Source organism: Camelina sativa, chromosome 14 (genome assembly GCF_000633955.1).
Source record: "Camelina sativa cultivar DH55 chromosome 14, Cs, whole genome shotgun sequence".
Classification (NCBI taxonomy): Eukaryota; Viridiplantae; Streptophyta; class Magnoliopsida; order Brassicales; family Brassicaceae; genus Camelina; species Camelina sativa.
In genome coordinates, this window is record NC_025698.1 from 2,020,044 (window position 1) to 2,044,242 (window position 24,199).

The window sequence follows — 24,199 nt, forward strand, 5'->3', positions numbered from 1 at the left end:
CCAAATCAATGAAAATAAAACAAGACAAACATTGAAACTTTCTCTATATGCAAAGCTTAATCACTCAATACATCATTTGCATATCAACATCAAAACGTCTTACAGCACAATCTGATAGTTCACCTAAGATCTTATTCCATCTTACACACACATATATCCCTTTTTGGCTTTCTCAATCCATATAGTAACACGTTATCCAAAGTCTTAGCCTTTTAAGATTTGGGTCCCAGAATTTTCGAAAGCTCCTTCAAGATTGGTTTCTCCTTCATAGTGCTACCACCGTCATTCTCAATATGCCACTTCTTCGACATGTTACCCGCCTGTATATTTATTGTCTTTTGGTTAGCATTAACAATCGTAGAAATCATTCTGACCCAATTCCTTTGTAACTAAGCAATCAAATTTTGTTTTTTCTTTGACATGATACCCAAGTTCTTAGGGGCTCTACTTGTTCCTTCACAGACTCCAGTTTTGGCTGAAAAAGATCTCTGCCTTTCGATCTTATGTCATCAGCCTAACAAAAAGAAAATCACACAGTACACCAAGTTAGAAGAAAATGGCATTCAAGATCAGTCAAGCGAGCTTACAAATGTAAAAACATAAGAGACATGCAATCTTACAGTGCGCATGTCTAGTTTCGAGGCTGCCGTTCCAAAGACCAGAGTGGCTGAGCCAAAGATGATAATAGTAGCGGCTGCAAATGCTTTTCCTACTGCAGAAACCAAATAATTGGAAGACTCGACATTAGGCAAAATTTTCAAACACTTCATTTACGACATCAGGAACATAGAATGACGAAAGACAAACATCTCAATCTCGTTGTTCAGTGGCAGTTTCTGCTATTCTAGACTGAAGGCCCACTTTATATAAAACAACCACATGATAGATACTACCAGTACAGGGAGATACTTCAGACTGCTAAACCTATTAACCAAGAATCGTCAGATGACTCAGATGTAAGTTTGGCTGTAAGAGAAAGCAGTTGTTACATTACACACTCATTAACCCTAAGCCACGGATAATTTAGACTTTCATAACCATACAAAACAAAATTTCTCTAAAGTAAGCTGGAACCTCATCAGAATTAATGCAATCGCAGTCCCTAACAGAGTAAAATAGACAAGTTTGGGTTAGCATTTTACATGATCAACATTAGCAAAATCAAGGAAGTATACACAGAACACGTAGATATTCCAATCTCTCTGTCTCTAGCAAACAACCCAGATCGAGCCATGTTACTCTAGAGTCCATGTTTCAAAGTTCAAAATGATTGGTTTCTAGGTAAAGAGAAAAAGAGAAGTGAACATACTGTGTTGAAGTCCTTCACCAGCAGCTTTCAATTTTTCAGGATTTACAGGAGTGCCATATCTGTCTCTCCTCAATTCATTAGCTGTTGACGCCAAAAACGAATTCTCAGATTCCGGCAACTCCCATCTGCAATAAAATCGACCCAATTTATCAACAACAGTTTCATTTTAAAAATTTGAGAATTTCGAAATCTCCGAGTGAAACAGAGTATAAAACCCTAGTTTCGATCAAGTTTAGTACCTTCTGCGTCCGAATGTGACCTGAGGCAGAGACACATAACCTCTGAGAGGATTCAAGACGTCAGGGGAAATAGAAACGGCTGCGTTTGGGTCTGATTCAAGAGCCCATTTGGAGAATTGGGAGAGAGACGAAGGATCAGGAGGAGGGCCATAGATTCTAGAAGGAAGAGAATGGCGTAGAATCTCCGGAAGAACGTCAGGTTGAATTTCCGGTGGATCCGCCGGAAAAGATGGAAGCTTTTTGCCGGTGGACGGAGATTTCTCGGCGATGCGATTAACGGCGTGTTTGGATTCCTGGAAAAAGTAGGCAGCTTCTTTTCCCGCGAGTCTCCCTGCTGCAAGAAAACTCATTTTGTTTCGTTGTTTGATTACTTGATTAGTCTCGTGGCTTTCTATTTATACAATATTATCCTCATCGGTTACATAAATCCATATAAAGATATGATTTTTTAATCAAAAGTAAATGAATTAAGGATTAGAAAAACGATTTCCCAACCTTGGAGATCACGGGGTTGTAGAAGGAAGAAGATGGATTGGATATGTTCCACTTTGTTGGAGAGAAGCTCTGATTGACTTTTTAACCAGAGGTTGAAGAAAAAAGACCAACTTTGCTTTCTTAACAAGTTGAGATCAGTGGCCACAGTCCCCCAAAGCAACGATTCTTAGTTTCCGAGCTTCCTTTACTTTCTCTTGCTTGTGGTACCCATTGATCATCACATTGTAATTGACAACATTAGGTTGTTCTTCTCCCTCGATGCCCATCACTTCAAACAGCTTCTTTGCCTCTTTCAAGTTCCGTTCTTTGCAGTAAATATCTATCAAAGTAGTATAACTAACCGTGTTAGGCTTGATACCTCTATCAATCATCGTGAATAACCACTGCTTTGCCTCACCATATCGTTTCAATTTACTTAAACGACTAGCAACCGTGTTATAAGTAAAAGCATCTTGAAACCCTTTTCTTCTCCATCACATCATAAATCCTTAATGCATCATCAATCCTCCCTTATCTGCATTATCAATCCTCCCTTTTCTGCAGTAACCATTAATCAAAGTATTGAACACCACCTGAGTTATGTTAACTCCACGTACCCATAAGTGTGACTACTCAGTGAAAGACCCTTTTCCTATCAATTCATCAAACAACAAAAACGGTCTTTTGACATTCCCCTTTCTGCAATTCCAACTTATAAGAGTTGTAGTATACACATGTATATCTAATTCTATTCCTCTTTCACGTATTTCTTCGAACAACTTCTCTGCACCATCCTATTCCCCATTATTCATACCTAAACCCAATCAAAAATCGTATATGTAGCAGCGTTATACACCACGTTCTCCTTCTTATACATCACCAGCCAAAAAAACTCTCTTTTTAACATAAGCATTGATAATGGTGTTGTAAGTATAAGCTTCGGGTTTAACTCCTTTACGAAAGAACTCATCAATCAACTCTCTACTCTTTTCAACTTCTCCTCTCCTACACAATCCTTCAACCATCCTCCTGAAACCAAACAAAGATCAAAGTTCCCGCCTTTCTTGGCAGTACGAGAAAAACCAATGCAGGAACATTCTCACACTCTCTTTGAACATTCCGTTATCCTCATAAACCCTAAACGTCAATTCAAAAAACTCAAGCTTTTCTTCGTTGAATCCGCAATCAACCATCGCAGAACCCAAACTTTCGATCGGACGTTCGTAAACCCCATCAAGAGCAACCAATTTAACAGAGGGCAGAGTAGTCGGCGACAGCGAGAGAGCCAGAGAAGGCTTCCGAGTTTTGTGGCTTAGCGCAAAGGAAACGTCGTCGTTTGTGTTTCTCGATAATGAAATAATTTAAGTAGACTAGTAATATTAATATTTTTGGTCAACAACAAAATTAACTACGTTTTCGGCCAAACTCGATCAAACAAAACCATTATTACATCATTTGTTCCTCGATTTAAAACACATAAGAAGAACTAAAGAGTAAAGATGTATGTATGTACTATGTACCACATCCACACAGATATTGATTCAACAAGCTCTCATCATATTATAAACAACAACCAAGTATTGAGAAGAGAATGGAACAAAAAAGATTGGATTAATGAATCCTACATTAATATTCGTGTAGTAGTAGATATACATATGTGATATAATCTCTGTGGTTAATTAGGATTTAACAAAATAGAGGAGAGAGAGTTTAGAAAAAAAAAAACTAATAAATTTATCTGATTTTTTGTTGTTGTTGTTGTAGGTTCCTCATCGCTTGTTGTGCAAAGGGTTTGATCCCGTCTTTACCTTCCTTTTCTCCGGTATGATTTCTCCGGCGTCAACGACCGGTAAAGTAGGTTTAGAAGGGATAAAGACTCTGTCTTGACCAGATGGTTTAGATGAGAAGCTTCTTCTCTCGTCGACGTGGATTCTTGAAGCTTTAGATAGAACAACGAGGAAGATAAAAACAATGAGACAACGAATACGACGAGTCGGATTCATATTCTTTTGTTGTGTCTTTTTTTTATAAGAAAACAAAAATATTTTTTACTTCTCTTGAAGAATGTTTTTTCTTTTTCTTTTTCTTAGAGAGATTTTTGGTATATGATTATGAGAAACAAGGTGTGATGCACAAACTTCCATATGTGTTGTTGTGAGTGTGTATATATATTTGCATTTTATTTAGGGATTAGGTATCGACATATATGGTCCACTTCGTAAAGTTTCTTCTTTGTCAACATTAATTTTATATTTTACTCTATTTATTCAAGTTTTCTTTTTTAATATAATTTGAGGTGCCATTTAATTTAATACCCATATTTGAGTCAAAATATTACTACTAATTTATATATTTATAACTAGCCCAAAATTAAACATAGTCTAGTAATTAGTGTTAATGTTGTCCTTGCTTTATCATCTTGATTATAATATTTTCTTTGGAATATAAAGTACTTATTCTTATCATAATATATTTTGTTTATCATAAATACATAAAAGAGACTATTTTTATTGATTTCTAAAAATAAATAATTGATTTGAAAATAGAGTATAAGCAACAACAACAACAACAACAAAAACAGTCTTTTAAGAAAATATATATATAAGAATTTAAAAGTGTTTTACAAATGTGACCTTCGATTAGTACTTATTATGTTTACAAAATTTACAAAATATGTATAACTGTGGAACTGTCAGTAACTTGTAATGGAGAGAATCTGATAAATACAATGGTGAACGGTGAACCCCACTTCCCACCTAAAAATGGCCGGTTTAAAAGTGAGTATTGATTATAGAGATAGATGCAACAATTTTGAAATCCAACTCACAAGGAAATAAAATATCCAGTAGCTCTAATTAATGTGGTGTTCACACACACACATGCACATGTAGATCAATACATGTTGAAGTTCACACATAGCTAATATACCATGTGGTTAACGCGAATATTGGTCAATAAGTAATGATTTTGTGTTGATTATTTTCTGATTAGTTTTCACATGTGTAACGTAAAACATAATTTTAAGTTCATTAAACTTATCAGATTGTGCTACTTACGCGTGAATGTAATGAAGCTTTTTAAGGATTAAAGCATTCGTATGCAGAATGATGAAGCTTTGAATAGCGGCATGATTTGTATGAATATCATTATCAACAACAACATGGAAACACAAGAGACAAAGTTACTTATAAAGTTACATTTTTCTTCTGTTGACCTTTTTTGATTTGAGACCGGAAAATTCTGCTTTCTTTTTTCTCCACAGACTAATTCCAAAAGTCATGATTATCAATAATAGAATAAAAACCTACGTTTTATAATATTTTGACTAGTGAAAACGACTTTGGTCTAATGGTCGATAGAAAAGATTAGCTAGCTTTATATACTAGATATCTCATGTTTTAACTTTAAAACCGACTACAGCTGCAAAATTCTCAACATCTCTCATCATGTCAAACATTGAACTGTTCGTTCGTGGTGGTGGTTATATTATTTTCATAGTTTCCGGCTGATATAATATTCTATTTTTCCTGATTATCAAATGTTGCCGACCATTAGGGAAACATTGGCCAGATTTATTGGATTTGGGCCTATTAGAAATCTGGCCTATCTACTCCATATCTGTTGAGACAAATTTTAGATAGAATCTCACCACACACACTATAAACCAAAGGGAAGGTCCAAAACTGTTACAATAATTGCTAAATTTGTTTTTGGATTCTCATCCAAGAATTTACATTCAACCTGTTTTGTTGTGTACATTGTGTAATGTGTAATTTGGTTATTGTGTTGAGTGTTTTCTACAAGCATATTATAATTAGTGATTGTTATGTTGAAGATTATAATAGTAGTAGACATTATATTGTCACAACCCAGTTACATAAGTGATTTGGAACTAAAGATCCTTTTGCTGATCCCTTGGGGTTTCCTAAGCAACCTGAAGATTGCTTTTGGGAAGAGATACGGTGGTTTTGGTAAAAACTAGAAATTTCCGACGAGTGGGATTTTAACTGTCTGAGAGAGAAGACGCTATGTTGAAAAAATCGGTCCTATAAAGAATGAATTGACACACTTTTGACTCTTTTGCTAATTCCATCGACAGTTGATAAAAAAAAGTGCAATGAATGTCCTGTGTGTGTGACTGTGTATTATTGACACCTTTAGCCGTATAGTTTCATTTTGTGACAATATGAAATTGAATTTTGTGTTTTGTTGGTTTTAACTTTCATCCAAGATTTAAACCGGTATTACAACAATACAAAAAAAAAACGAATCACCGGTAAGGCGGTAACGATGGCCGGTTTAAAAACTGGTCAGATTAATTAGACGCTGGTCCCTTGCAAAGACGTTCTCCTAGTCATTCTCGTATACATACATACGATTCCCTTAATCAAACATGTTTCTGAAGAAGAGAGTTAAAAGTTATAAGAAAACCAACATCTAACAGCTAAATTCCAAACAAATTGTATATAAAGTGTATAGTGTAGACTATTCATTTGAAAAAAAGGTGAGATGTTGGTGAAACCCTAGGAAGATCTTGTAACTCCTCGATGATCAACTCTTGGTCTTCAAGATCCAACCTCAAAGAGATTGTTGCCGTTTTTAAACGCATAGAGTTGGCTAAAATGTATGTCAAGAATTCTTCCTCTTCTAATCTATCCCCATATGCTCTCCACTCGAATATCTCAAGCTGTGATGACAAGCATCCGGGAACAGGACTTGGTTGGTTCCATGCAAATGGGATATGCTTGGGTCTATAGATATCTTTCTGAGAAGCAATGAGGGGTTATATATATATGGTAAGCAAAAAAATTAGTACATTAAAGCTAGAACAGAGGAGGATGGTGATTATACGTACATCATCTACCAAAAGCTCTTTTAGTTTTGGAGCATTTTCAAGCAAAAGTAGGAGTGGTGTTAACCAGTCTGGTCCAAATGGAAATATGCTTAACTTTATGAGTCGAGAGAAGTTGATGGTGGTACAAAACTTAACCTGCAAACGAAACAAACAAAACACTTAAATATATTAAGAGCGAGAGTAGGTAGATGCAGCAATGAAATTACAATGAGTTAAATTAGAAAGATAGATACCATTGCATCAGACAAGTACAGATAAAGAGACGAGACTGAAGAAAAAGAAGTTAGAAATTTGTCATCCTGATAACAAGACTCAACGTTGATAATTGCATCCCGGAGACAGGGCATATCCTCGATGGAGTGAGAGTCTCCTGAAAAATCAGTGATTCGACAGTTGGTCATTGCAGGAGCATCTACAACCAAAGACCCATCGGTATGGTCTACTACATCATTGCTGCTGCTGCCAAAGGAATAATTATCATACCACAAGTCCCATAAAGTAGGCACTTTGACCGTAAACTTTTTGACATTGTCATCTTCTCTCCGTGTCACTAACAAGACTTCTAGAACAGGGCAGCTCGATAACAAGCTAACGAGAGAATCCTCGTCTTTATACACGACACGGTTTAGTTCGAGGTCTGTGAGGGATGGGAGGTAGGCGGAAGAAGAAGGAACATTCACGAGAATCTGGTCGGAGAGAGTCAGGTCAGCCAGATATTCGCAAGAGTAAAGGCTCTTGTGCAAGCTGGTTGGACCAGCGGACCAGAGGAGCTTGATATATAGGTTAATCACCAAGCAGTCAACAGCTTTTGCAACCCACTTTCCGATATCAACATCGTCAGTAGTAGGGCACTGTGGACCAAGTTCCATACGCAAGCTGTATATTAAAGGTGCCTTGTGGAGTTGAAATGATTTGTTAAGAAACCACCAAACGCTTTTCTTGCTTTCACAGTCGATGTCTTTATACTCGAGGGTAGTTACCATCGTCCAGGTAGAAAGCCATCGTTTCGACAGAAACATGGTGGCTACTGCGTCTTTTGTCGGGAGAAAATCCAATATCTTTACGAGCAAATCATCGGGTAAAACACTAATCCTATCTTCACAAACGGTCTCTTCAATTTTGGCTTCTGCCATATCTTCACGAAGCATATAACATTCAGCGTCAAAAGCAACACACACAAAAAAAAAACACACTCGTTTTTAAGGTTTTGTAGTTGTCGGATGGGATTGTAACTTAGGTCGAAATTATAAAGAAAGAAAGAATACCTTTTAGGCGATTGGCACCCTCGTTAACCCTAATCTCCGGCGGGCGAGAAGATCTGATGGCGAGACAAAAGAATAAGCTTTCTCGTCCGTTACCGCTCCCTGCCTTCCTACTTCCAAGTTTGCCCGCGTCCTGGCTTGTGCGTCGTCCACGGGGTCTCTGAATTCAGATCTGGAAGACAACCCACCTGTGAAGCCAAATTTCGAAATCCCAGCCCAAAATCTTCTTCTAAATCCGGTTGACGTCGAGGGAACGCTTCCCTTGGGTCGAAGACAGTAGTTTCGTAGGTTTTGTTTTGTAGTTTTGTCAAAACAACAACATTGACTTTTATATGTATACGGGCATGCAAACTGGTCAGAAATTCGGATCAAGAGTTCAAGCTGGGCCTAAAGAAAGAAGAACGTGTGTTGGGCCAAAAGCAAACTCAAGCCCATTCAATATAGGTTTCGGTTGCAGTTAGTTACAGAGTTAAAAAAACAGCTACACAAACCGAATTTATTAGCTGTATAGTAATTAATTATTGAAGCATCAACATGAAATCTCATAGTGTGTAATAATAGCAAATATATTTGATTACACCATGCTCACATTTCATAAGTGAAGACAAATTAAATACAATGTACAAAAAATGCTTGGAGAAGATTTATTAACTATGTGATAGTAATTGTATAATTTTCTCATAATGACATAAACTTAAGAGCGGTATAAAGATGGTGGCTAACGGCAGCCAAAGCCTCAGTGAGATGCCAGTAGAGAGGCGGACCAAGTATGTAGCCAGCCATGCTCAGTCCCAGCAAAGCTAACCCGATCTTCAACTCCGCCTGTGTCTTGCAATTAAGAAAGAGATACAGCCATTAGGTAAAAATTAGAAATTTCCGGCGAGTGGGGATTTTAGACTTTTGACTCTTTTGCTAATTCCATCGACAGTTGATAAAAAAAGGTGCAATGAATGTGACTCTTTTGACTCTTTTGCTAATTATCAGTTACTTGCTTGTTTTTATTCTACTATTTTATACAAAATATATGTTTCACAATAATTGACAGCACTATAGAGAGTATAGTGAAATGAAACTATAATATATTACAATCCGTTATAAACTGCATCATGCATGTAATTGGTCCGATCCTAATTATTATTAACACTGTAATGCATATATATATTTTTTTATATAACGCACCGATTAACAAATCATTTATTTTTTCTAAATAAAGACATTATTTATTATTATATAGAAGACGACGCCGTTTGGTTTTATATGAGAGGACGACGCCGTCTGGTTTTGAGGACCAAATATTATATGGAGGACCAAATATTATATAATAGACCAATTAATTATTATTATATAGAGGACGGCGTCGTTTGGTATTGGACGATGCCGTTTTAGTATGTTTAGGATACGAAACAGTTTGATTGATAAATGTAATGCATTTTTTTTTTTTATGTTTGATCTGAGAACGACGTCGTTTGATTTATGTGAAGTTACAGACGCGCGTGACGGCCACGGACTAAGGAAGAAAGAAAAATATCAAACGGTTGGAGAAAAATAGGGCCCGTAAACATTAAAAAAATGGGCCCTACAAAGATGAATTTGGCCCAAGAGAAGAGAGATATAAAAGACGAGAAAAGACTGGTAAACCTAATAAATAGTACACCATTTCAATTTGTTTTTTCTTCGTCTCCTTTAGAAGAAGTTCTGTCCTGTGTATTCCCCTGCTCCGGCGGTGGGGTGGATTGTTCCAACTCTTTTTTTTTTTTTGTTGGTTTTGTCTTCCATTTCTTCATCCTTCACGACACTCCCCAATCCAGCACGATGGCTAAGATTCACTGTTGGTGGGCCTTAATGGATTTATTTGGTTGGATCTATCAGAGGAAGAGAGGGAACAGAGTCCGTTGCTGCTTCCTTCACATGAGCGAGCCAAGACATGGATTCTTTCTAGAAGAAAGAAGACGGCTCGCTGGATCTTCGTACACGTGTTCACATCTCACGCAAAGGGGGCAATAACCGTTTTGTTATGGGTCTCTTTCTTTATTTTCATTCTCCTTCTTGTTCTTTTTTTTTCAATTCCCGCTAGGCTTGTGTGTGTGATCTGTGTGTGATGTGCTTTGAATCTGTTCGCTAGGCTTGTGATGTGTGTGTGTGTGTGTGTGTGATGTGTATGGTGATCGCTAGGCTTGTGTGTGTGATGTGTGTTTGAGATTCTTTTAGGCTTTGAATCTGTTTGGTGGTTTTGTAAACTTCAAATCCCTATTCAAATCCCTCCCTCAGTATCTGTTTCAGTAATCCTAAGTCTAATTAAGACTCACTGTAGCTTTATCAGTCAGTATGGTGATCGCTAGGCTTGTGTGTGTGATGTGCTTTGAATCTGTTCGCTAGGCTTGTGATGTGTGTGTGTGTGTGTGTGTGTGTGATGTGAGTGTGTGTGTGATGTGATGTGATGTTCGTTTATTGAATCTGTAGGCTTGTGTGTGATGTTCGTCGTTTAGAATTGTGTGTTTTGAATCTGTTTCAGTAATCCTAAGTCTAATTAGTAGCTTTATCAGTCAGTATGGTCTCCAAGCGTAGATCGTTTGTGTGTGTGTGATGTGTGTGTGTGTGTGTGTGATGTTTGTTTATTGAATCTGTTTGTTTGTTTTGTAGATGCCTAGGATCGTGATGCGTAGGCTCGTTGCTGACTTTGCTGACAGAGACGAATTTGTGTGCTCAATCTATGATCTTGAAAAGAAGATCAAGAAGAATTTGGAGAGGAATCTGGAGAAAGAGCGTAAGAAAGAGCTTAAGAGATTGAAGAGTCTTCCTCCAATTTCTCAACTAAGAACTGGCATAGCAACTTTCTGGTCGAGTTTCTTACTGGACTCTACTACTACTCTTCTTGATTATGCACAGTCTAAGCCCTCCTCCTTTCCAGACGAGTAAGCCTCTCTCTCTCTCTCTCTCTCGTTTTCTTTACATTGTTGTTTGTTTTGTTTACATTGTTGTTTGTTTTTTCTTTGTTGGCTTTGATTACAATCTTGTTTGTTTTACTTGTAGGTTCATGAACGATTTCATGCGCCGTATTCGTAGAGCAGGCTGGTACCAGGAAGAGAAGAACCTGGATTACACGGTAACATTCTTGAACCTTAAATCACACGAGTAAGCCTCTTATCTCATCTCATCTCTCTCGTCAATTTTGTTGTGAACCTTTAGGTGCCAAGGAGAGTCTTGGACAGGCTTGCTGCCACTTACTCTCAGCCAGTGGACATGGTTGAAGACCCTTTTACCCTCATTGCTCTCTTAGAGTCCAGGGTTGAGGCAGAGCAGGCAAGGGAAGAAGCTTATAGGAGAAGACAAGAGATGGTCTTGAGGAAGCATGAAGAGAAGCAAGCTAATCATGCAAAAAAAATGGAGGAGAAGGCAGAGAAGGAAGCATTAAACAAGGCCATAAAGGAGAAGAAAAGGATTGCCAAGCAGAAGAACCAGATGGCACGTATCGGGGCTAAGTCATGTGGTTTGACTTAGTCCCCACGGTTTCTTCGGTAGTACATTCCACTCTTTTTAGATCGATCTGTTTGAAATTTCACTTTCATCATTCGATCTGTTTTAGTAGTTACAACTTAAACAATATAGATCGGTGGCTTTTATGCAGTAATAACTCAGAAGTGACACCAAATCGCTTGGTTTATTGATTGACTAGTTTTATTACACTTGTTATCTTTTTCTTGATATAAAAAGAGTTATCAAACAAACCACAACAATCCAAGTCTCTCATCTCATCTTTACTAAAACTAGTTTTCTGAGCATCCTTACCCTCAGAACAAACCAGACTTAACGTTTTCATCCCCTTTAAATGAGCTCTTCTTCTCTTGCTTGTCTTTAAGATTCCGTCTTTTAACTTCTTAAAGCTTCTTCTTTAATCACCATACAAGGTGTATCACACTTCACATTCTCCACCTTGATACAAGCTTGAATCTTCCTTAGAGAGATGCCCTTAGAACTTTTTGTGGTACCTGATTCTGTACTTGGCACTTTAACCTTACCTGCATACAGCACCAAAACGCATTAGTAAATCAGATTTTAGAATTCACTAAAACCATCAGCGAAGTTTGATGGACTCCCAACAATAACACACTGTAATCCGAGCCAAACAAACTCTCCTTTGTCTTTTCTTTGAGTTGTAAGCCAGCTCCAACACCCTCTTGTTTGAAGCACAACTCCCACTGATCCTCTTGCCTCTCCATGACCTTGGCTGCTTTTGCCTTATGATCACTAAGCTCGGCTTTTGAAAATGAACTCCTGCAGTGAGTTCAACCCACCAGCCTTCTCTTTCTTAATCAAGTGGAAACTAGAAACATCACTGCTTCATGCCTTGAAGCTGCCTTGATTCTCCCAACAGAAACTCCATGAACAAGATCCTTTTGAAGTCATCAATCCCACCGTCTCTATCATGACTTATGTATGTCACAACCCTGAAACTGTCATAATGGTTTAGAAAAAGAAAATCCTTTTCCCTCTGCAACTTGATTCACCTTGATATCCTATTTGATTCTTGTCATGCGCACTGATCTTCAAAACAACTTTCTCCTGAATCACATGCAGTAAACCCTTGAATCATACATACTTCAACCTGAAACACTCCTTGATTCAACCAACAACGCAATCTCATTTAGCATTTAGCCAAATAACCGAAGTTATTAGAAAACCTGAGATTAAAACTTGCTGCTTTCTGTTTAAACAAAACCTGTAAGGTGTATATATAGTGTCATAGACATATGCAGATGCAAGGTGTTCACTTGGACGCAAAAGCAAGGAAGATTACACAGGACACATCAGTATTGAAAGCGCAATCGAGTCAAAACACGGTTTCTGTAGACAAATAACTCCAGAGTCCATGTTTCATAGTTCAAAATGATGATTGGTTTCCAAGTCAAGAAAGAAGAGAAATGGACATACTATGTTGAAGTCCTTCACGTATTCTCAACTCGCAATCAACTCAAAAATTATTCGGCACTGAATCTTCAAAATTCACAAAAAATCAGCAACTCGATTCCATAGACCCTAGAACCAAAAATTGCATAGAAATTTTACCCGGGAGAAGTCAATGACGATGTATAGAGATACTTGAAGAACCTTCAAAAAGTAAAAACTATATAACCAAAATTAAACCACCAAGGATTCCTGATTTAGGTTTGGCTAAAAATGAAATGCTAGATTTATATTCAATCAGAGTATAGCACTTGTTACATTAGAAAACTCATGATTTCATGAACCCTGAAGTAAGCTTGGGAAAGCATTTCAGATTATCAACAGCTATGATATTCAGTTGTTGAAAATCATTGAGCTTTATCCGATTTAAAATGCTTGAGGCCCTAAATCCTTTAAGTGTTGTCTTGCTTGCCTGATGCTCTGTGTCAGCTTTGGTAGTCCAATCCACAGTCAGTAGCTTCGAGCATGTTGGGCAGGTGACTTTTCCCAGGGACGTAGAAAAACCAATCAAACAAGCTTTACAGAACACATGTGCACAAGACGTCACCTTCAAAGTAAAAGAAACAAAGAAGGATATCAAACGAAAAAGTCCAACAATAGTAGTAATCTGATGATTCTTGAACGAAGTGTAAAATGAAAGCAGAACCGAGATGGATACTACCAGAGTAAAATCCAGAACCTAAACCAGTGCTCATCATATTCCCGGTTACGGCCATGTAAGCTTGTAAACCGGAATTACCCAAAAAAGAGCACGTAGGAGAAGAAGGGTTTATGGAGCCAAGATTGTAACTTGGGACAGAAGAAAGACAATCTTCTTCGAAAGCTGATAAAGGCGGAGGCAGAAGTTCACCGGAGGAGGAAGAGTAGAGAGTATTCGGAGGCTGGTGAAGTTGAATCCCGGTGAAATCAAACTGCTCTTGGATTTGATCGGAGACTGGGAACTGGATGGATGAAGAGAAGTCGATTGAAGCTGTGATGTCGTTATCGAAATCGTCTTGTGAGTCAAATATGTTTTTGATAAATCCGCGTTGTCGTTGTTGTCTTCGTGATCTTGTTTCGAACCACTGTTGGATTTGGATTTTTCAGGAAAGTTGTTGCTGTTATTTTCGACATAGCCGCAACCGTTTGAAGCAGAGGTCACTTCAGAAGTTTGATTGAAGGTTTCTTGAAATAATTGTGAATCGCAAAAATCAAAGATTTGTGCGGTGAGAGGGCTTGTGATCTCATCCTACAAAATAGCAACAACAGTAAATATAATATCGAATTAGCTGAAAATAAAAGAAGTAAATAATTATACAAGCAATTTTTTTTTTTTTTGGACATACTTTGAAGGCTTGCATAAAAAGCACTTGTTAAGAATTTCTTGCAAAACAAGAAACTCGGATAACCTAAAGGTTAATTAGTTTTAGTTTAATACAGTGCTCGTTTAAAGATAACTACACATTTTATACTATCAGATCTTGTTCGTTCTATGTGGTTTTCATCAATACAAAATCTATAGAAGAAATTGACGATAAGGAGGATTTATAACCAACATCTGATTTCTTTAACAGCAACAAATAAAGGCCTAGATCAGAGCACGAATCAGTATAAAACCCTAATTTCGATCAAGTTAGTACCTTCCAAATCAGTGAAACTAAAACAAGACAAACATTGAAACTTTCTCTATATACAAAGCTTAATCACTCAATACATCATTTGTATATCAACATCAAAACGTCTTACAAAATTAACTACGTTTTTGGCTAAATTCGATCAAACAAAACCATTATTTTGTTCCCTCGATTTAAAATACATAAGAAGAACTAAAGAGTAAAGATGTATGTACTATGACTATATATGTACCACATCCACATATTGATTCAAGCTCTCATCATATTATAAACAACAACTAAGTATGGAGAAGAGAATGGAACAAAAAAACATTGGATTAATCCTAGATTAATACTCGTATGTAAGTAGATATATATATGTGATCTGATTATTAGGCTTTTTTTGGCCTTACCTTTTAACAAAATCTTAATCGATTGTATATTTGTATGGCTAAGCATAATTATAAGTTGATTAAAAAATACCCTAAAACACAAAACAGCAAAAACATAATTTCTCAAAAGCTTGAACTTTCGTAATAACAATATTTTTTTTTAATATAATCTATTTGTTTTTTGAAAATATTATTATGACACCCAAATGATTTTTTTTTCCGCCAATGGAACTTTCCACATTTGATTTTTTTTAATTAATCAATATAATGTAATATCCTAAACCGGACCAATTCAAATCAGACCAAACCATTCCTAAATCAGAGACCGAGAAAAATCGATACTGAGGGAAGAAGACATCATCATTCATTAGTAATCAAACCCCAGATTCCTTACGAAATGCCGATGTGTGGAGAAAATTTATCAAGTACGTGATAGTAAATGGATATTTTTTTTAGTAAAAACTAACCGGCTGTTATTAGATTCTAATTTATAAAGAATTTTGATGATTTCAATAAAATCATACAAAGTGAATAAGTGAAAGATTTAAAAAAAATTGTTAAAGAGTAATCTATATTGTTGATTAGTTTTTCTATTATCTTGTAAAATATTCCAAACAATCTTAATATTTTATTCATATTTTCCATAGTTTTATTTTGTGAAAAAATATAAAATTCTAAACCAATAATACAATAATTGAATTCATTAATAATTAAAGAGAAAAATTTCAAATTAAACCTATGATCATTTGATGACTTTATTCATTCATAAATAAAATCCTTTTTTTCGTAAAAAAAATAAAAAAGAAAACCCATGATCATTTGAATTCTCTATTAATACGTTGTGCCATATTTGTACTTATAATTATGTTTAGTCATACAAATAATTATGTTTAGTCATACAAATATACTCTCTCATGAAGTTAAAAATATATAAAATCTCTCTCTTGTTCCACACTTTCCACATTTGATTTTTTAAATAATCAATAAAATGTAATAGCCTAAACCGGACCAATTCAAATCAGACCAAACCATTCCTAAATCAGAGACTGAGCAAAATCGATACCGAGGGAAGACATCATCATTCATCAGTAATCAAACCCCAGATTCGTTACGAAATGCCGATGTGTGGAGAAAATTTATCAAATACGTGATAGTAAATGGATATTTTTTTTAGTAAAAACTAAAAAACTGTTATTAGATTCTAATTTATTTAGAATTTTGATGATTTCAATAAAATCACACAAAGTGAATAAGTGAAAGATTTAAAAGAATTGTTAAAGAGTAATCTATATTGTTGATTAGTTTTTCTATAATCTTGTAAAATATTCCAAACAATCTTAATATTTTATTCATATTTTCCATAATTTTATTTTGTGAAAAAATACAAAATTATAAACCAATAATACAATAATTGAATTCATTAATAATTAAGGAGAAAAAGTTCAAATTAAACCTATGATCATTTGATGACTTTATTCATTCATAAATAAAATCTTTTTTATCAATAAAAAAAAACCCATGATCATTTGAATTCTCTATCAATACGCTGTGCCATATTTGTACTTATAATTATGTTTAGTCATACAAATAATTATGTTTAGTCATACAAATATACTCTCTCATGAAGTTAAAAATATATAAAATCTCTCTCTTGTTCCACACTTTCCACATTTTTTTTTAAATCAATCAACAAAATGTAATATACTAAACCGGACCTATTCAAATCAGACCAAACCATTCCTAAATCAGATATCGAGGGAGGAAGACATCATCATTATCATTAATCAAACCCCAGATTTCGTCTCCTTAAGAAATGCCGATGGAGATCTCAGTAGATCTGATAAACCAACTCAAGGTCTCGCTTCGAAAAGAGGCCAAGCTCTCCTCCTTCGATCCCGTCGGCGATAACTCAGACCCATCTCTCTCCACCCTTCCCACATCCGCGGAGGCAATTGCAGAACTAGATGCTTCGGCTCCGTACCTACGTTGCCGGAACTGCAAAGGAAAGCTTCTGCGTGGAATCGAGTCTCTGATCTGCGTTTTCTGCGGCAATCAACAACGTACCAGCGATAATCCTCCTGATCCCATCAAGTTCACTTCCACTTCTGCTTACAAATGGTTTCTCACCTCTCTCAATCTCGATGGATCGGTAAAACAAAGTCGAAACCTTTTTCTTTTTGCTGAGGATTTGTTTCATTCCCTGATTGTGTATTATTAGTCAGATGTAGTAATGTGGTGTGTTGAAAAAAACGAACTTTTTATCTGCAGGAGATGGTAGAGCCGTTAAAGGAAACGAATGGATCAAGCAGAGGAGCTAAGGCACCTGTGGTTAAAGGAATTGCTGTTTCTAAGTTTCTTGATTTGGAAATTCAGTGGTCTGCAACAGAGGATAAGTCTATAAACAGTGGAACACCTGATGATGATGGACAATTAGTGCAGAATAGATATCCCCTGAATTTGGGAGGAATTAATCTTGATGATATTTTCGTTGAGGGAAGAGGACATCTTTCAAAAGTGGAATCAGCAGAGAGCAAAACCGTGGATGATGATGATGATGATTTTAAGGATCCACGTAGTCTTAGCTTATTCGATAGTGTTAAGAGTCCGGGAGTTGTTAAGGGAAAAGATGTCCAGAATAATGTTTCTTCTGAGGAACATGAGAATCTTAGTTTGTTTGCGCGACAAGATGCTCAGGAGAATGTTACTTTAGCAGCTCAGGGAAACTTTGGGTTCTTTGAGGAAAAAGATGTTCCGAACTCTTTTAACGATGATGAAAACCTTAGTCTGTTTGGGGGAAAAGATACTGAGAGAACTAGTTCTTCTAAGAAGGATGAGAGTTTTGGTTTCTTTGAGGGTCAGGATGCTCAGAGAAGTAGTTATTCTAAAGAAGGTGAAAATCTTTGTTTGTTTGAGGGAAAAGATGCTCAGAGTTCTTCTAAAGATGATGAGAGTTTTGGATTGTTTGAAGGTAAAGATGCTCAGAGAAACAGTTCTCCTAAAGATGATGAGAGTTTTGGATTGTTTGTAGGTAAAGATGCTCAGAAAACTAGTTCTCCTAAAGATGATGAGAGTTTTGGATTGTTTGAAGGTAAAGATGCTCAGAGAAATAGTTCTTCTAAAGATGATGAGAGTTTTGGATTGTTTGAGGGTGCATCATCAAAGTCTTTTGATGACAAGATTGTTGCCTCGTCTTCTGATTGGGATTCTGACTTTCAATCTGGCGGTCATAATCCTTCTCAGAAAAAGATTTTTGGTGACCCGTTTGTAAATTCTCTGGTTGATTTGGCTGCTCATATGGACTCTGTATTTGGTTCCGGAAAAGATTTACTCTATGCAAAACCGGCAGATTCTTCGACTGCTTATGTTTCCAAAGCTGGTGATTGGTTGCAAGATGATTTATTTGGTAATGTCACTGGTGAGCACCAAAACAACGACTCAGCTGTCCATGATAAGAATGAGGGACAGGTTGTGGGCGGTAATGGAAGTTCATCCATGGATATGGATATTGATTGGATTGGAGATGATCTATGGCAAACCAGTGAAAAGAAATCCATTGAGAAGACCCCTACATATGTCAATGATGATGACGATGACTGGAATGATTTTGCAAGCTCGGCTGATTCCAAGACTCCTAATAAACCACTTTCTCAAACCATGGAAAGTTCCCAAGAAGAGATTTTTTATGGACAGGCGCAAGTCAAGAACGGTGTTAAAGAACAGAACGTAGAGGAGAAGCAGAATACTGGTACAAGCGTGATGTCTGACATAGGCAAAGGACTAGAAGATGATCTCTTTGGAACTTGGGGTAGTTTCACATCCCCAACCATTCCGCAGGCGTCTATGCAGCCTCCCACCAATCATGCGAATCTATCTGGTGAAAAAAATCCGGAAATGAACTTGTTTGGGGCAAATAACAATCACAGAGACCAGCAGCACGAAGATGTCGGTTTTTTTAAGGCGAAAGAAGTCCAGAATAATGTTTCTTCTGAGGAACATGAGAATCTTAATTTGTTTGCGCGACGAGATGCTCAGGAAAATGTTTCTTTAGCAGCTCAGGGAAACCTTGGGTTCTTTGAGGAAAAAGATGTTCCGAACTCTTTTAAAGAGGATGAAGACCTTAGTCTGTTTGGGGGAAAAGATATTCAGAGAACTAGTTCTTCTAAGGAGGATGAGAGTTTTGGTTTCTTTGAGGGTAAGGATGCTCAGAGAACTAGTTCGTCTAAGGATGATGAGAGTTTTGGTTTCTCTGAGGGTAAGGATGCTCAGAGAACTAGTTCGTCTAAGGAGGATGAGAGTTTTGGTTTCTTTGAGGGTAAGGATTCTCAGAGAAGTAGTTATTCTAAAGAAGGTGAAAATCTTGGTTTCCTTGAGGGAAAAGATGCTCACAAAACTAGTTCTTCTAAAGATGATGAGAGTTTTGGATTGTTTGAAAATAAAGATGCTCAGAGAAATAGTTGTTCTGAAGAGGATGAAAATTTTGGTTTGTTTGAGGGTGCAACATCATCAAATGCTGACATTAAGTCTTTTGATAACAAGATTGTTGCCTCGTCTTCTGATTGGGAATCTGACTTTCAATCTGCTGATCGTAATCCTTCTCAGAAAAAGATTGGTGGTGACCACTTTGTAAGTTCTCCGGTTGATTTGGCTGCTCATATGGATTCTGTCTTTGGTTCCGGCAAAGATTTACTCTATGCAAAACCGGCAGATTCTTCAACTGCTTATGTTTACAAAGCTGGTGATTGGTTGCAAAATGATTTATTTGGTAATGTCACTGGTGAGCACCTAAACAACGACTCAGCTGTCCATGATAAGAATGAGGGACAGGTTGTGGGCGGCAATGGAAGTTCATCCATGGATATTGATTGGATTGGAGATGATCTATGGCAAACCAGTGAAAAGAAATCCATTGAGAAGACCCCTACATATGTCAATGATGATGATGATGACGATGACTGGAGTGATTTTGCAAGCTCGGCTAATTCCAAGACTCCTCCGGAAATGAACTTGTTTGGGGCAAATAACAATCGCAGAGACCTTGATTTTGACAGCATCACACGTTCTGATTTATTTTCTGAAAGTATTGGCGGCAAAACTGACTGAGAGGAAGCCAAAGTCATACCTTCTGGAACCTCTACCGTACACAGGTTTCTTATCTTTTAGTCAAATTCTTGTTCCCTAAACTCTCTAAATACCTTCAGTTCGTACTTACAAGGAGCTTTAGTAACATGTTCCGGGTTTTTTTTTGGATTTTTGGCTTTCGATTACAGAACGAGTGATCCTGATGGTAGTAAAGATCAAACAGTTGATCTTGTTGTAGGCACAACAACAACAGCAGCTACCAAGTCAAAGAGTGAGGTTGCGGAGGAGCTGATGTCACGGATGCATGACCTCTCATTTATGCTGGAGACCAAACATTCTGTTTCTCCAATCTCAAGACAGAGTAATATTATCACATTGTACTCTCCTATCTCTCTTGTTTTTTTCCTGGGGCTTGGAGATTGCTTGTTTTCACGTGTATATGTATATATATATATATATATACTTCATTCTCAATAACTTGCAAAGGATTCAGTTTTACTTGTTCTGTAGCCACAAGTAGTTTCAGTCTAGTGGTATTTTCATTTGGGTGTCGTGACCACATAAGCAACTGAGACTTGTAGAATTTGTTTGGATTTCAGCTCAGTCTCTGGTTATTAAAAAAGAACTTGGTTGCTCTGTTTCTCTGCTTAAGCTCTTATATTTTTCTACCAAGTACCCACCAAATCCAGAGTCACTGTGTTATCCTTCTTTTTCTGATGAGATAGATGACTACTGGCATCACTTGAACCGAAAAAAAACGAAATTGGACATGTGCAACCGACGTAACTTACTGTTAGTCAATCGTTTTCTTGAGAGCAACAATTTTATTTAGTAAAGTATATCTCCACATGATACACGTTCTTGTTTGTAATTAGATGGATACTCACTCCAATATGCATCTAGACATATTTAACAATATACGTGAATTTAGACAAATCTTACCCTCGCCTTATATGTTGAGACTGTGGAATCATTCTCCAAAGCATGATGTTTTGCTATATGTATAAAGATTTTACCCAATAAAACAGATGTAAGAAAATATTAGAAGCAAAATATAAATAAGATCTTCAAGAAAAAATGAAAGTGAGGACAAAAATGCGAAAGAGAAGTAAATAATTTACAAAAAAAAATGGGTCAATGACTTACAAAAAAATCTTAATTATCAAAACTAAGTACTTATTTGCCTTGAGTTTAATTGAATACATCTCACAACCTCAAAATCTTTTTTTTTTTTTCGCCACGTTGGGTTTTGAGTGCAATCTATGACTGTCGTACGTAAACCTGAAAATTCTAACAGAAAAACCACATCTTGTTGGAACACTTACTTATTTATTTATTTTTGTTTAGGGATGCAAGTAAGTTAGGTTTTCTTTTTTTCTAATGGTTTTTTTGATAATTCAGGGGTAATCCCAAGCCAACATAGGCCCAGACTAATCCACAGAGGAAAGAGCAACCCATGGTAGACCTTTTCCGGATATTCAAATGGGTCGAAAGCAAGGACCCACACCTATGTGGGTGTCCAAAAATTCGTGAGGTAATTCTCTCCAACAGGGTTTGAACCCGGATTGTGTTTGCAACCAGAGCCCATCCTTACCATTAGGGCATGAAGACCTGGACTTTTTTTTTTTACTAAACTCTTTCTTAATTTTTTTAAAATGTTTTAAAACTCATACTGTTAATTTAGAGACAAAGTGGACAGAAATATTCGACCTTCGGTAAATCAACAAAGACGGGTTTACTCACGAGGTATCAAACTTCTCTAACATAAGTTGGTTTTCGAATTCGATTGTTGTTTTTCTTCCTGCTCAGGCGTGGTATTTTGTGTAAAAATTTGCAGCACGTGAAGTCTTCCTACTCTTATCCCTCATTATGTCTTTAGCTCGGACTCCGAGCCTTCCATTCTAGGAATTTGATGGACCTATCAGGAGAGCCAGGGGAGCCAAGGATGGAAACCTTATCAACCTTCTCTTCTTGTTGGGAACACTTACTTATTTATTTATTTTTGTTTAATGAATATGTTACTCTTTTTAATTTTTTTACGGATGCAAGTAAAATAGGTTTTCTTTTTTGAATGTTACAATAAATCAAATACATTTTCTATGCGCCCACCTCCAAACTCGAACTTAAATTTTTAAGTTAGGTTAACAGAAATCATCTCATCTTAACATTAATTAATCACGTTCGAGCCACATTGGCCATTGCCATAAATTGAATTGAATCATTGTTTGCGCAAGTTGTCTATACTCTTAACTAGTTCACATTAATTTTCCATCCACTTTTTTAATATTACTATGAGATATCCTATAAAGCACGGATTAATATTTTTACAAAATTTATAATATAATAATATAAATTATTTTTATAATTTTAAAAATATTGTTTTGTTTGAGACAATATTTAGTTTTAATATTCCAATTGTTTGGTAAATCTACATATATATTTTCAATTACTAATTATTTTATAATATTATAGTAGTCTAATTTGTTTGTTTGGTAAATCTGCATATATCTTTTAAATACTAATTATTTGTATGTTACGATTTTAGATTGTTTGTTTGTTGTATTTGTATCATTATTTTGTGAGATATTTTAAAATAGTAATTATTATATTCTAACTGTGCACAAATAAAATTATTAGTTTATGAATCATAAAAATTTAAATTTACCAATCCAGCAATGTGAAACATTAAAACATACATTATTTTCATACATTGAGTAATATATATTCGTTTTTGAAAATTCAAACCACATCATATGCAGAAAAAAAATTTACATATTTATTTATCATATATATTATATGATAATTCAAAACAATTTGTAAATGAAATAAAAGAAAGATGATAGGAGAATCATAATTTAAAATCTTAACAAAATCTTCCAAACATAGTTATTAAAATAATAATTTGGATAATTAGATATAAAACTCTTACTTTTTAAAATTCTGATTAGTTTACAATTTTTAAAATTAATTAGTAATTTTCGTCCATAATTAATTAGAGAAATTTTTTTTGGGAAATTAATAATTATTTAAAATATTTTATTAGTCTTATATTGAAACTATATTTTTACCCTTACTGAAAAATTAAATAGTTGCCTTAAGACCAGTGGCATTGTCATGTAATTTATTACACTTTATAAGGTTAATTTTATATTTGTACTTTCCAATTAATATAGTAGGATTTTCGTACAATATATTCGGTCTATTAACCCAAAAAAACGAGTTGGGTTATCAATATTGGGGTTATTGGTTCTATAATTTTTGTTTAAATCCAAACAAAATTCATGTGTTATTCAATCATTGCTTTTAAAATATTTATCAAAATTATGTATATTGGTTATATGATTTACAAATACTTGTTAAAATCCCATATTATTCATTTAATGATTTGTTTTTTAATTTCAAATTCTACATTATGTTTTAAATAGATTTGAATGAATTTGAAAGTGTAAAATAGAATGATTTAAATCCAAAGATAAAACATGTTATTTCAAAATCCATATATTTTGATTTTTATTATTTATAATTCTTTATGAATTTAGAAATCACATCTTCAATAATTAATTGATTTTGTTCTCCTTAATTAAGAGCAATTTACGTATACTATATGATCAATTGAGCTATAAACGTGATTAACGTAAACTAGTACTATATTATTATCATCATCTTCTTCTCGACCATTGAAAAGAAAGTAAAGTTTTTTTCCTATAAAAGAGGGAGAATATATGAGTTACTTATGTCATACTCTTTGATTTTGACATCTAAAGTTTGTACTTTGAAGCAACAAAAACGCTCTAGTTAGCATTTACCATGCGTAACAGACTTCGTCTTTAATTTATAGTAATATTAAGTTTTAAATTTAGCACAAAGTTAAGTTATCTATAATTAAATCTAAAGCATAATGAAATGAAATTCAAATACAAATGCCTATAACCAGATACTTACATATAGGAACGGTCAGAAATATAGTTTGCTGAATCCAAAATTTTCTCATTTTTTGAGGAAAAATAGGTGAACTACAGTGAACAAAAATTAACT

General features: G+C 35.5%; 6 protein-coding genes and 1 pseudogene across 7 annotated transcripts; 2 read left to right on the top strand and 5 right to left on the bottom strand.

Moving 5' to 3' along the window:
* Positions 16-2,020, bottom strand: LOC104739040. Of its 2 annotated transcripts, none has more exons than XM_010459279.2 (5): positions 1,549-2,020; positions 1,310-1,434; positions 621-712; positions 449-514; positions 16-320 (listed from the first exon to the last, which is right to left on the bottom strand). In XM_010459279.2, exons 1-5 carry the CDS (start codon positions 1,896-1,898, stop codon positions 213-215), a joined length of 741 nt encoding a protein of 246 aa, XP_010457581.1. In that variant the 5' UTR covers positions 1,899-2,020; the 3' UTR covers positions 16-212. The 2 variants fall into 2 exon arrangements, with proteins under 2 accessions (XP_010457581.1, XP_010457580.1); XM_010459278.2 differs by having other exon boundaries at positions 428-514; positions 1,549-2,016.
* Positions 2,178-3,215, bottom strand: LOC104743152 (pentatricopeptide repeat-containing protein At2g32630-like). Its single transcript, XM_010464265.1, has 4 exons — positions 3,106-3,215; positions 2,898-3,051; positions 2,640-2,674; positions 2,178-2,508 (listed from the first exon to the last, which is right to left on the bottom strand). Exons 1-4 carry the CDS (start codon positions 3,213-3,215, stop codon positions 2,178-2,180), a joined length of 630 nt encoding a protein of 209 aa, XP_010462567.1.
* LOC109128628 (CLAVATA3/ESR (CLE)-related protein 20-like) lies at positions 3,559-4,341 on the bottom strand. The gene is made up of 2 exons (XM_019235412.1): positions 4,338-4,341; positions 3,559-4,066 (listed from the first exon to the last, which is right to left on the bottom strand). The coding sequence occupies exons 1-2, from the start codon at positions 4,339-4,341 to the stop codon at positions 3,792-3,794; spliced, it is 279 nt and encodes a 92-aa protein (XP_019090957.1). The 3' UTR covers positions 3,559-3,791.
* On the bottom strand, positions 6,512-8,010 carry LOC104739041 (putative FBD-associated F-box protein At1g05080). Its single transcript, XM_019235959.1, has 3 exons — positions 7,111-8,010; positions 6,880-7,012; positions 6,512-6,804 (listed from the first exon to the last, which is right to left on the bottom strand). The coding sequence occupies exons 1-3, from the start codon at positions 8,008-8,010 to the stop codon at positions 6,512-6,514; spliced, it is 1,326 nt and encodes a 441-aa protein (XP_019091504.1).
* On the top strand, positions 9,802-11,825 carry LOC104739042. The gene is made up of 4 exons (XM_010459283.2): positions 9,802-10,157; positions 10,780-11,051; positions 11,170-11,242; positions 11,326-11,825. The coding sequence occupies exons 2-4, from the start codon at positions 10,780-10,782 to the stop codon at positions 11,635-11,637; spliced, it is 657 nt and encodes a 218-aa protein (XP_010457585.1). The 5' UTR covers positions 9,802-10,157; the 3' UTR covers positions 11,638-11,825.
* Positions 13,370-14,441, bottom strand: LOC109128629 (annotated as a pseudogene).
* Positions 16,833-20,802, top strand: LOC104739043. Its single transcript, XM_019236287.1, has 3 exons — positions 16,833-17,234; positions 17,354-20,229; positions 20,353-20,802. Exons 1-2 carry the CDS (start codon positions 16,899-16,901, stop codon positions 20,183-20,185), a joined length of 3,168 nt encoding a protein of 1,055 aa, XP_019091832.1. The 5' UTR covers positions 16,833-16,898; the 3' UTR covers positions 20,186-20,229; positions 20,353-20,802.

Bases quoted from the DNA above. Each gene is read 5' to 3' on its own strand.
- LOC104739040 (XM_010459278.2), bottom strand. From the start codon at position 1,898: ATGAGTTTTCTTGCAGCAGGGAGACTCGCGGGAAAAGAAGCTGCCTAC. The intron at 1,435-1,548 runs GTACTAAACTTG...ATTTTATTGCAG, and splicing joins GTCACATTCGGACGCAGAAG to ATGGGAGTTGCCGGAATCTG. The intron at 321-427 runs GTATCATGTCAA...ATAAATATACAG, and splicing joins TAGAGCCCCTAAGAACTTGG to GCGGGTAACATGTCGAAGAA.
- LOC104743152 (XM_010464265.1), bottom strand. From the start codon at position 3,215: ATGGTTGATTGCGGATTCAACGAAGAAAAGCTTGAGTTTTTTGAATTG. The intron at 3,052-3,105 runs GTTTTTCTCGTA...GTTTGGTTTCAG, and splicing joins GTGAGAATGTTCCTGCATTG to GAGGATGGTTGAAGGATTGT. The intron at 2,675-2,897 runs GTATAAGAAGGA...ATGAATTGATAG, and splicing joins GAGTTTTTTTGGCTGGTGAT to GAAAAGGGTCTTTCACTGAG.
- LOC104739041 (XM_019235959.1), bottom strand. From the start codon at position 8,010: ATGGCAGAAGCCAAAATTGAAGAGACCGTTTGTGAAGATAGGATTAGT. The intron at 7,013-7,110 runs GTATCTATCTTT...TTTCGTTTGCAG, and splicing joins TGTACTTGTCTGATGCAATG to GTTAAGTTTTGTACCACCAT. The intron at 6,805-6,879 runs ATGTACGTATAA...TATATATATAAC, and splicing joins AAAAGAGCTTTTGGTAGATG to CCCTCATTGCTTCTCAGAAA.
- LOC104739042 (XM_010459283.2), top strand. From the start codon at position 10,780: ATGCCTAGGATCGTGATGCGTAGGCTCGTTGCTGACTTTGCTGACAGA. The intron at 11,052-11,169 runs GTAAGCCTCTCT...TTTTACTTGTAG, and splicing joins CCCTCCTCCTTTCCAGACGA to GTTCATGAACGATTTCATGC. The intron at 11,243-11,325 runs GTAACATTCTTG...GTGAACCTTTAG, and splicing joins AGAAGAACCTGGATTACACG to GTGCCAAGGAGAGTCTTGGA.
- LOC104739043 (XM_019236287.1), top strand. From the start codon at position 16,899: ATGCCGATGGAGATCTCAGTAGATCTGATAAACCAACTCAAGGTCTCG. The intron at 17,235-17,353 runs GTAAAACAAAGT...TTTTATCTGCAG, and splicing joins CTCTCAATCTCGATGGATCG to GAGATGGTAGAGCCGTTAAA.